At 33.1% G+C, this 13,026-nt stretch overlaps 1 protein-coding gene and 1 pseudogene across 11 annotated transcripts in view; one reads left to right on the top strand and one right to left on the bottom strand.

The window, feature by feature from the left end:
• Positions 1–13,026, bottom strand: part of CCDC18 (coiled-coil domain containing 18) — a 137,295-nt gene that overhangs the window by 97,399 nt on the left and 26,870 nt on the right. For all 11 annotated transcript variants that reach the window (XM_057543682.1, XM_057543696.1, XM_057543676.1 and 8 more), the window contains 5 exons: positions 11,230–11,354; positions 10,207–10,367; positions 3,388–3,608; positions 2,138–2,248; positions 1,530–1,661 (listed from right to left, as the gene is read on the bottom strand). In XM_057543682.1, coding sequence (XP_057399665.1) covers positions 1,530–1,661; positions 2,138–2,248; positions 3,388–3,608; positions 10,207–10,367; positions 11,230–11,354 — 750 coding nt within the window. The remainder of the gene's footprint in view (positions 1–1,529; positions 1,662–2,137; positions 2,249–3,387; positions 3,609–10,206; positions 10,368–11,229; positions 11,355–13,026) is intronic.
• Positions 49–5,761, top strand: LOC114236226 (cytochrome c oxidase subunit 6C-like; annotated as a pseudogene).

The raw sequence follows: 13,026 nt of genomic DNA, 5'->3' as shown, positions 1-13,026 counted from the left end.
CATGGTACAGCAGTGCTTGTGTACAAGTAACCCTTAATTTACTAAATAATGGCCCCAGAGTACAAGAGTAGTGATGCTGGCCATTTGGATATTCTCTTACTGTGCCTAATTTATAAATTAAACTTCATCATAGGTATGTATGTATGTATAGAAAAAAACATAGTATTTATTGGGTTTGGTACTATCCACAGTTTCAGGAATCCAGTTGGGATCTTGGAACATATAATCTGTGGATAAAGGGGACCAACTGTTTTTAAATTTTCATAGTTTACTCAGAATTAGATTTTTTCACCTGAAGTGAAATGTACAAACTTTACAAGATTATACCATTCTTATTTTATACTGTAATCATCCAAGGTATTACATGAACATACAATGAAAACCTCACTAGACAATGCTATTCTTTCTTTCAACAGTCATAGATATTACAAAGATCTTAAAAGAATAAATATAGTCCATGGTATGTAACCAAATATTTACTGTTTTTGTTGCTCTTCATCCCTGAGGCTTAAATTTTCCCTCTTATTTCTCTTTTGCCTGAAGAACTTTCTTTATCATTTATTTTAGAACAAGTCTGCTCATGACAAGTTCTCTAAATTGCCCTTAATCTAAGAATGTCTTTATATATCCTAAAGAATATTATTGCTGGACATAAAATTCTAGGTTGACAATTTTTCTCTTTCAGCACTTGAAAAAAAACCAGTTCTTCGGTCTTCTAACCTTCACAGTTTTTGATTTTCTGATGAGAAATCTGCAGTGAATTTTAATCTTTGTTCCTCTATATACAATGTGTTATTTATCTCTGGCTGCTTTCAAGATTTTATCATCTTTAAGCTTGTTGAATTTGTAAATTTATTTCCTTCACAAATTTGCAAAGTTTTCAGTCATTATTCCTTCAAATATTTTTTGTACCAGTCTCATTCTCCTCTTCTCTGGTACTCTGATGACATAAATGCTAGACCTTCTGATATTGTTCAACAGGTCTCTGAGGCTCTGTTCACTTTTTTTCCAAATCTTTTTTTCTCTCTATTACTCAGACTGAATAATTTCTATTGCTCTACATTTGAAGCTTATATTTGTGTGTTAGCTACATTCTGCTATTAAACCCATCCAAACTATCTATTTTTTATTTGGTCTTGTGCTTCTGGTCTCACAGTTTCACCTTCACTTTTTTTTTTTTTTTACTCTTCACTTTTAATCCAAGATCAAGAGAGCGTCTCCTCTTAACCAATCTTCAAGCAAATGATATCTCTAGTGGAAAAGAGTCTACAGAATCACTCTTAGTTTGATAATGTCAAAAAATAATGATCAAAACTGAAATGGCAAGAGTACTGAAGGAGAGAGCATTGTAAAATGATCCAGAAGTAATGGGATTCTAATTATAGTATTTGCCACTAACTTTTCTATGTCTTTGTTTCCTCATCTATTAAAATAAAGAAAGCTGGGCTAGTAATGTTTAAGGTTCTTTTCAGCATTCATATTCTAAATATATATTACATTTACTTATAAAAACATAATTAATATCTTACTCTTTCAATCTGCTTTTCCATTTCTTTATGCTGGTCAAGATGAATTTTCTTTGCCTTTTCAAAAGCTAAACAAATTTTCTCATGCTCTGTATTGATATTAGTTTCTAGACTTCTAATCTTTTCATTCTTTTCCTAGAAATATAAAAACACTTTAAAAGAACATAATTAAGAACGAGTTTTACATAAAAGTACATTAGTAAAGCATAAAATTTATCATACTCTAGTCTTCGAAGAATCATAGTAGTTAATATGTCAACTTCAAAAATATTTAAATATTTATAAAAAAGAGAAAGTGGTTATTTTTTAAATTGTATCAAAATGATAAGATTGTTTAAAAATGTTGCAAAGCATATCAAAGAACTACTACCATTTCCTTCAATTCTACTAAAATAAAAATGAGGAACTTTAGATAACAACTTGCCATATTAACTTAAAAATATATAACTTTAAAATATACAAATAAAAATTGAATAATCTGAAGAGTTTGGTAGAATTTATATTTTCCTATATGGTACATTTTAGAATAATGATACTAAAACAAACATGCTGTTACAAATTAAGTTCCTTAAAGCCACAGTAAATCTGTAGCAAAAAAAGGTAATTTTTACCATAAGTTCCTGTTCTAGTTCCGTATTTTTTGCAGCAATAGAGGAATAAGCAACTATTTTTTCTTCTAGCTGTTTCTCTAGAGTTAAAAGTTGAGAACATTTCTTTGTCATCTGAAAACACATTGAAATAAATAAAACATTATTTTTTAAAAATAAGTGACAATTCAGAAGAAAAACAGTGAAAGGAAGACTAGAAATATGACATAGCTTATTCCATCTGTGTAATACAGAAGTATTTATTTCAGACCCTTATGTTCAAATAGGATTGCCCCGAACCCATTTCGTAAAAGTAGCTATTAAAGACTGAAATTAGTACAATAAAATGTTAACAGTAGTAATTTCTTGTGGTAGAACTATCAATGTTTTATTTTCTTCTTTGTCCCTTTTTGTATTTTCAACAAGACTGTGCTAATATTTTAATTTTTAAAAAGTTATTCATCTCAGTACTTGGTAATTTTCTAAGTAAGCTGATGGCTATAGTTATAGTCTGACTAAATCTCCTTTCCATTACTTATTTAAGTTCCTATACCACAGGTCTTTTCCCTAGTCTTGGCTACAGACTTTAAGATGAAAAATCAGACATTTAAAAAGTACCCTCAGATAGCTGCAGCCTCTGGTTTGAAGGGTGAGTATAGCATATACACACATGGATCTGGTCCGCAATTACCTAATAAGGCATCCTGTTCTGTCCTCAGTGGAAATGAAGATCAGATATTCATAAAACATATTTCATCCCCTTTTCAGAATGTAATCCATAAGATATCTGCATCAGATTCACATGTAATTGTTTAAAAATGCAGATTCCTTTGCATTACTCCATATGTACTAAATCAGAATCACTGGAATAGGACCCAAAACGTGCATGTTTAACAGGCTTTCCAGGTGGTTCTACTGTTTGCTAAAATTTGAAATCCTCTATTACTACCCCTTTTTTCTTCCAATTACATAATCCAAATTTTTTACTTGTAAATATGTATTAGCCATATTAACTTATACTTGGAAGAAATAATAGAATGCAGTACAATTTGTTTCACCAAATTTAGCCACTACAGTATTTTCCTACTTTTAACATATGTTAAAACCCAGAAGTTTCCAAATATAATTTTAAAAGAAGTTATAACTCATGTGGTACCATTAATTTTTTTTTAGTGTATAAATCTGGACTTTAACATACAAGTTTTACAAAAACCCTACAACACTTTTTTCTTCTCTCAAAATCCAGTACATATAAATAGCTAATTCAAGCTTACTTCACTTTCAAGTTTGCTAGAGTTTGAAGCTTTCTCTAGCAGCTCCTCTTGAATCAGCTGAAACTGACTAGTTCTGTGGGCCATGTTAACCTTCAAATCAGAATTCTCAGCTTCTATCTGCATCAACTTATCACGTAGTTCTTCTATTCCAGAAGCAAGTCTTTGCCTTTCTCTTTCATATTGCTTGTTCACAGTATGTTGATTTTGAACTTTTATACTTTCTGTTGATAAACATAAAAGGAAAATTGTTCTGTATAAAACTTAAAGAATAAAAACCCATTTCAATGTTGAAAGATTTAATCATAAGTTTAGTTTCTGATCTAAAGAATACTAAAGTGGATGGAGAATAAAACATACATTAAGGAAAATATAATGAAGGAACACGGTAAGCAAGGTACTTCCTATTATTAAATACATAACAAAGTAGGAATAAGGTCTTCTGACTCACTCACTTTTCTTTTTTCCACAAAGAGCCCGTCTCCATCTTTAAAAATCCCATTGTTTGGATATAAATCATTGTTTGAAAAAAAAACCCCAAAACACACAAACATTGTCCTGTCTCCTTAAACCAAAGTTTATCATAAATTTATTTGGATAACTTGAGATCATTAACAATATTTGCTATTGTACATAGATGTCGGTTTAAAAGCCAAAAACAGAGAATCCTTCTTATTCCAAACGAGCTGATGAGAACTCAGTAATGCTTTTTAAAAACACTGAAGGTTATCAGAGGTAGTTGTTTGAATACACCTTTTCTCCATTATAAATGTACACACCTATGCCCACTCAAAGGTAAACAAGCTTTCAGGAGTGTTTTAAAGTAGATGCATAGGGACTTCCCTGGTGGTGCAGTGGATAAGAATCCAACTGCTAATGCAGGGAACAGAGGTTCGATCCCTGGTCCGGGAAGATCCCACATGCCGTGGAGCAACTAAGCCCATGTGCCACAACTACTGAGCCTGTGCTCTAGAGCCCACAAGCCACAACTACTGAGCCCACATGCTGCAACTACTGAAGCCCACGCGCCTAGAGCCCGTGCTCTGCAACAAGAGGAGCCACTGCAATGAGAAGCCCGCGCACTGCAATGAAGAGTAGACCCCGCTTAACACAACTAGAGAAAGCTCGCACACAGCAACGAAGATCCAATGCAGCCATAAATAAATTAATTTTAAAAAATAAATAAAGTAGATGCATAATGTAGATGACTGACTGAGAATACACAGATGTGGAAACAAGTACAGATGTACTATGCCTTCAAGGACTGCATAAGTAGCCATTTCCCATCAACTCTCCATATCCCTAATAATTCAATTTCTAAGTAATCTATCATTGTCTCTGTTCTTCTGTGATGTTAGAGAATATATGAAATATGCTATCACCACCTCTAATAACTAGAATTCCCTCTGCTGATCCCATCATTCTCTTCTGTATTCCCTCTAATTACTTAGATATCTAATTTTCTCTGCTGTCATTTCTGCTACTGGCAGCCCATTGTCCTTGAAGATACAGCATGATAAGTTAAAGATGCATATGTTAACCACTAGGGCAACCACTAAAAAAAAAAAGAGGTATAATTAATTACTCAATCGAGGACATTAAAAAAATGGAATACTATAATTCATTCAAAAGAAGGCAAGAAAGATGAACAAAGGCCAATAGAATAGAAAGCAAACAAATACCAAGATGGTAGATTTAAACCCCAAAAGATGGATAATTACACTAAATGTAAGTAACCTAAACATTCCAATAAAAGAGTAAAAATGACTGGTTATTAAAGCAAGAACCAATTATATGCTTTCTATTAGAAACTCACTTATATATAAAGATACAGGTTTAAAAGGATGGAAAAAGTTTTACCAGGCAAACACTAATCAACAAAAAGCTGCAGAGATTAACTATCAGATTATGACAGTTCAAAGAAAAAAATAGCATTGTCTAGTGAGGTTTTCAATGTATGCTGGTGTAATACATTGGACAATTACAATATAAAATACAGATGGTAAAGAGACCTATAATCTTGTAAAGTTTCTACATTTCACTTCAAGTGGAAAAAATCTTAATTCTGAGTAAACTATAAACTATCAGAAAGAAATTTACTCCATCAGTCTGGAAGGACGTCGTTGTTGAGCTATCAAGAAAAACTACCCTGCCTTCCAGTTCTTTGACAAAACCTCAGATGTGTGGCCTTCTGGCCAAGCGCCTGTGATTTCATATTGTTGGAGCTCTCATTGTCTCCCTAGGAGTTGCAACTTTCTGTAAGTTTGCTGTGGCTGAACCAAGAAAGAAGGCATATGCAGATTTCTACAGAAATTATGATTCCATAAAACATTTTGAAGAGATGAGGAAGGTTGGTATCTTTCAGAGTGCAAAGTGATTTTGGGATATAAAGAATTTCTTTGGGTTGAGTTCCACAGAAGTTTGTCACTTACCTGTGTTCCTTAACTATGAAACTATGAACTATGAATATCTGGGCTAAGGAATAGTTTTTCTTGATAAATAAACAATTAACAAATTTAAAAAAACAGAGAAATTTAGAGAACAACCCCATTTACAATTGAGTCAAAAAGAATAAAATACTTAGGAATAAATATAACCAAGTAGGTTAATGATCTGTACACTGAAAACTACAAGACATTGATGAAAGAAACTGAAGACACAAATAAATGGAAAGACATTTCATCCTCATGGATTAGAAGAATTAACATTGTAAAACTGTCCATACTACCCAAAGTGACCTACTGATTCAATTCAACCCCTATCAAAATTCCAATGGCATTTTTCACAGAAATTAACAAACAATCCTAAATATTTATATGGAACCACAAAAGAGAAAGAAGAACAAAACTGGAGGCATTAGACTGCCTGGTTTCAAACTATATTACAAAGTTATAGTAATCAAAAAAAGTATGGTACTGGCATAAAAACAGACACATAGATCAATGGAACAAAATAGAAAGACCATAAATAAATATATGTATATATGGTCAATTAATTTACAACAAAAGAGTGAAGAATATTCCATGGGGAAACGATAGTTTCTTCAATAAATGGTGTCAGGAAAACTGGACAGCAACATACAAAAAAATGAAACTGGACCATTACCTTACACCATACACAAAAATTAACTTAAAATGGATTAAAGACATGAACATAAGACCTAAAGCCATAAAACTCTTAGGGAAAAAAAAAAAAACAGACTGTAAGCTATTAGACATCAGTCTTAGCAATGATTTTTTTTTTTTTTGGATTTTACACCAAAAGCAAAAACAAATGTGTGGGACTATATCAAACTAAAAATCTCCTGTACAGCAAAAGAAACCATCAATAAAATGAAAAGTCAACCTATGGAATGGGAGAAAATATTTGTAAATCATGTATCTGATAAGAGGTTAATATTCAAAATATATTTTAAAATTCATATAACTCAACAGCAAAAAAAAAAAAGGGAAAAGGATCTGAATAGACATGTTTCCAGAGAAGACACCAATGGCCAACAAGGTACATGAAAAGGTGCTTAACAACACTAATCATCATGGAAATCTAATCAAAACCACAGTGAGATATCACCTCACACCTGTTAGAAAGGCTATTATCAAAAAGACAAGAAATAACAAGGGTTGACAACAATGTGGAGAAAACGGAACCCTGGTGCCCTGCTAGCAGGAATGTAAACTGGTACAGCTACTGTGGAAAACAGTATGGGGGTTTCTCAAAAATTAAAAACAGAACTACCATATGACCCAGCAATTCCACTTCTGGGTATTTTTCTGAAGAAAACAAAATACTAATTAGAAAAGATATCTGCACTCCCATGTTCATTGCAGCATTATTTACAATAGCCAAAATATGGTAGCAACCTAAGTGCCCATCAATTGATAAATGGATAAAGAAGATGTATATGTAAAATGTATTTATACAATAGAATATTAGTCAGCCATGAAATAGAACGAAATCCTGCCATTTGCAACAACACTGATTGATCTAGATGGTATTATGCTAAGTGAAATAAGCTAGACAAAGACAAATACTGTATGATTTCATTTATATATGGAATCTAAAAAAACAAAACAAATGAAGAAACATAACAAAACAGAAACAGACGCATAGATACAGAGAACAAACTGGTGGTTGCAGTTGGGGAAGGGGAAGGAGGAGATAAATAAAATAGGTGAGAGAGATTAAGAGGCACAAACTTTCAGTTACAAAATAAATGAGTCATGGGGATGAAAGGTACAGTATGGGGAATACAGTCAATAATATTGTAATAACATTGTATGGTGGCAGATGGTAACTAGACTTATTGTGGTGATTTTGTAATGTCGAATCTTTATGTTGTGTACCTGGAACTAACAGTGTTGTAGGTCAATTATACTTTAATGATAAAGAAAGAAAGAAAAAGAAAGGAAGAAAGAAAGGGCAATATTCAAATTTTTAAAAGCAACAAACAAACAAATAAACAAAACCTAAAGAGTCTTAAAAAGACTACCTAATAACCTAGATAATCATATATAAGGTATTCAAGTGATTTGCTATTATTACAAATACGGCAAGTTTTCTTCTACACGGTGGTTTCTTCATGTTAATTATTGGCTAATAACTAAGTATATTAAAAGTAAAAGTGGATCCATAATGTACAACATGATGATAATAAGTTACACTGTTGTATAGTATATCTGAAATTTAAGAGAGTAGATCTTAAAACTTTTTTCCTTTTTTTTGGTATGTAAATGAGATGACGTTAACCAAATTTACTGTGGAAATCATAACATATGTAAGTCAACTCATTACACTATACACAAACTTACATAATGCTGTATGTCAACCATATCTCAAAAGAAGTGCAAAAAAAATTTTCACCCAATAATTACAGAATACAGAATTTTTTCAAGTGAGTCTGGAATATTCACCAAGATAGACCATATGCTGGCCAATAAATTGAGTCTCAAAATATTTAAAAAATTGAAATCAGGTACATTCATGAATTCATTTGTTTAATGAAACCAACCTAATGTCCACCACTAATAACACAGAGATATCTGGAAAATGACTAAATATTTGGAAATAAACACACACAAGAGATATTATATTTTGAACTGAATAAAATGAAAGCATAACATATAAAATTAATGGGATGCAGCTAAAGCATTGCCTAAAGGGAAGTTTATACCCTTAAATACTTACATTTGAAAAGAAGAAAGGTTTAAAGTCAATAATCTAAGCTTTCACTTTAAGAAAAATTTAAAAAGAAGAGAAAATTAAACCCAAAGTAACTGGGAAGGAGTATATGGATCCTGAGGGAAATGTTATACAGTAGTTCTCCCTTATCCTAGTTTTTGCATTCCACAGTTTCAGTTACCTGCTGTCAACTGAGGCTCGAAAATAATAAATGGAAAATTCCAGAAATAAACAATTCATAAGTTATATACTGTGTGCCATTCTCAGTAGTGTGATGAAGTCTCACACTGTCCCTTGCCGTCCAGCTCCGTCCTGCCTAGGATGTGAATAATAATCCCTTTGTCCATGTATCCAACCCGTTAGACACTTAGTGGCCAACTAGGTTATCAAATCAACTGTTGCAGTATCGCAGTGCATGTGTTCAAGTAATCCTTATTTTACTTAATAATGGTCCCAAAGTGCAAGAGTAGTGATGCTAGCAATTCAAATATAAAAGAAGCTGTAACATGCTCCCTTTAAGTGAAAAGGTGAAAGTACTAGATTTAATAAGAAAAAAAGTTGTATGCTGAGGATGCTAAGATCTACAGTAAGACTCTTCAATCCATGAAATTGTAAAGAAAAAAGAAATTTGTGCTAGTTTTGCTATCACACGTCAAACTGCAAAAGTTATAGCCACAATGTGTGAAGATGGAAAAGGTATTAAATTTGTACAATAAGATATTTTGAGGGAGAGAGAGGCCACATTCACATAACTTTTATTATAGTATACTATTATAATTGTTCTATTTTATTATTGTTGTTGTTAATCTCTTATTGTGCCTAAGTTACAAATTAAACTTCATCACAGGCATGTACGTATAGGAAAAAACATAGTAGTACATAGGGTTTCATACTATCTGCAGCTTCAGGCATCCACCGGGGGTCTTGGAATGTATCCTGGGAGGATAGGCAGGGACCACTGTATGTCTTGATTGTGGTGATGGTAACAAGGGTATAACCATATGAAAAAACTAAACATCTGGACTTCCCTGGTGGTGCAGTGGTTAAGAATCTGCCTGTCAATGCAGGGGACATGGGTTCGAGCCCTGGTCCGGAAAGATCCCACATGCCGCGGAGCAACTAAGCCCATGCGCCACAACTACTGAGCCTGCACTCTAGAGCCCGCAAGCCACAACTACTGAGCCTGCATGCCACAACTACTGAAGCCCGTGAGCCTAGAACCCATGTTCTGCAACAAGATAAGCCACCGCAATGAGAAGACCATGCACCACAACGAAGAGTAGTCCCCACTCACCGCAGCTAGAGAAAGCCCGCGCGCAGTAACGAAGACCCAAGGCAGCCAAAAATAAATAAATAAAATAAATTTATTTTTTAAAAAAATCTGACAAAATGCATTGAATTTTTATTTTAAATGGATGCATCTTATTGTAAGTAAATTTTGCTTCAAAAATATATTTTTAAAGACTGATGCAAAGTTCAAGAATTTTGAAATAATTTTTACTGTCTTATCAACACATAAGTAGTAATAACAGATTATCAAGTATGTTTGATAACAGTAACCAGTTGATAATCTGTTTCTTTAAAAAACTATCATAAAGAACTCTGATTACAATTTATAATAAGAATTGAATATAATATACTTACCTACTTGATTACCTCCTAGTTTTACAGGTTCTGTTTCTAAACTATTTAATTTGCCACTTTCTTGGTTGTCATTAGAAGCAATAAGATTGTGAGATAATTGATTAGCAGTCAGGTTTGCCTGAAGCTTTTGAATTTCTGCCTCTTTCATTGCAAGCTTAATCCTGGCACAAAAGAAAATAAACCAAAAATTATTAGAAAGATTCTATAAAAATATCACATACCATTTTCCCCTTTCAAATTAAAATAATTTTAATTAAAAAAAATTTTAAACTCTGATATTAGTCAACTATTGGCCAAGATACAGAAAGTCTTATATACAACTGATTACACTGTAAACTGGTTCAGCTACTTTAGAAACTTGATAGTATACACCCTATGACCCAGCAATTTTACTTTTAGAAATACCTGCTAGAGAAACTCTCGCATATTGTACAGGAAACATGTGTAAGTATGTACTTTGCAGCACTATTTGTAATAGACGAAAACTAGAAATAAGGCAACTATCGATAAAGGAACAGATAAATTGTGATGTAGTTGTAGGAGAGACTCTTACACAGCTATTAAAACTAAACTAACCACACTAATCCATCCATTGATCAACCATTTTACCTACCTACCTCGACATCGATGAATTTTAAAAATGATGCTGAATGAAAAGGCAAAATTACAAACCATATAAAAACAGTATATTTATATGTGTGAGTATAAGCAAACACAAATGAATTGAAGGATAGATACCCATCTCATGATGGTAGATAACTTAGGAGGAGAATGGGACTAGTGTTAAGGATCAAAGGGCATTATCTACCCTGTAATGTTTTATTTTTTATTTAAAGAAACAGATTTGAAAAAAATATCAAAAAATGTTAAGAAGAATCAGCTCTTAGCTGTGGAAATATGGATATTTGTTATAATACTCTCTAGACTTTTCTGTATATTTCTCAACTTCTCAACTAAAGATCTTAATTACCAATTTTTAAAACACATTGTATGTGCTAAAACTTCAGCATCTGAAAACCGTACCTCAACTCCGAAATCACCGTTTTATTTGTCTCACAGCAGCCAATGTAACTGTCTTCCTTGTTTGACAAAATACTCATCTGGTGCTTAGACAGAGATGATTTAAAACCAAACATTTCTCTTTTTAACTGCAAGTTTAAAAACAAACATGTATAAACTTACAATATCTATGATACAATTTATTTATTTATGGCTGCGTTGGGTTTTCATTGTTGCGCGTGGGCTTTCTCTAGTTGTATTGAGCAGGGGCTACTCTTTGTTGAGGTGAGTGGGCTTCTCATTGTGGTGGCTTCTCTTGTTGCGGAACACAGGCTCTAGGCACATGGGTTTCAGTAGTTGTGGTGTGTGGGCTCAGCAGTTGTGGCTCGCAGGCTCTAGAGCCCAGGCTCAGTAGTTGTGGCGCACAGGCTTAGTTGCTCCACGGCATGTGGGATCTTCCCGGGCCAGGGATCAAACCTGTGTCCCCTGCACTGGCAGGCAGATTCTTAACCACTGTGCCACCAGGGAAGTCCGATACAATTATTTTTTATGTAAGTTTGAAAAATTGAGTGAATTTAATAGAAACAATCTAACAGCCATCAACAGAATGCATAAATTCATTATGAAATATTAACATAATGGGAAAACTACAATAGTTAAAATAAATCTGCATTATATAAATCATTATGGAGACATCACATGACACTGAGTGAAAAACAACAGAGGCACATATCGTACTTTCAAAAATGCACTGAACTATATTGTTTTCTTCCAGATACATCTGTATGTGGCAATATTTAAAATATGGGCAAGAAGGATACATGTGAATTTCAAAATAGTGGCTACCTCTGAGGAGAGAGGGAGAGAATGGGGATCTAATGAAGTACATAATGAGGCTTTATTTCCCTATAAATTTTTATTCTAAAAATGTCTGAAGTAGATATCACGATATGTTTCCCAGATTTAGCAAATGTGCTATATTGGTCTCTGTATGCATTCTGTATGTTTTGAATAATAATTTTAAAAATTAGTTGTGAAAAGGGGCAAGGTAAGCACTTAATGACTACTACCTTCAAACTATAACAAAATCACACTTTTTAGAAATAGACAAATTCACATTTCCAAACCACGTTATATGGGATCAAGCATATATTATCACACCACTTTCAGAATCATATATCAAGTAATTCTTGATACTGAGTCAAAGGAAGTATCAATTTTAAATGAATGCTACCTGCATTTGATTATTATCAAATTTCAAAAGCAAACAGTACATTAAAAATCTAAGCAAACAGGGACTTCCCCGGTGATCCAGTGGTTAAGACTCCACATTTCCACTGTAGGGGGCGCGGGTTTGATCCCTGGTCTGGGAACAAAGATCCCACATGCCACGTGGCCAAAAAAAAATTTTTAATTAAAAAAAACAATCTAAGCAAATAATCAGCATCCCAGGAAAGTAGATACTGCAGGGGGATGGGAACCAAGAATGGTATGTTCTGGTTTAAACTCTACCACTAGCTAGCTGGACAAATTATTTACTTCCTTGGGTACACTTCTTCACCAATTCAATAAAATGATAATACTGAATTAGATGATTACTAAGGTCCCTTTCAGCTTCATAATTCCATGACAGTTTAAAATTGGTAAAAGTCTACCATCCATCCATATGTGAAACCAATCATGACACATTTATCTTATACCTTTCTCCTGACTTCACCTTTACTTTGCACCTATGAATAACAAATTTCTGACACAAGTATACTTACTTTCTTCCTAATCTCACTTATAAATATGGTCATATATATAACTCATAGAGAAAAG

This window comes from Balaenoptera acutorostrata, chromosome 1 (genome assembly GCF_949987535.1).
Source record: "Balaenoptera acutorostrata chromosome 1, mBalAcu1.1, whole genome shotgun sequence".
Lineage (NCBI taxonomy): Eukaryota > Metazoa > Chordata > Mammalia > Artiodactyla > Balaenopteridae > Balaenoptera > Balaenoptera acutorostrata.
Note: the sequence above shows the minus strand (reverse complement) of the source record. Positions and strands in the feature narration are given on the sequence as shown.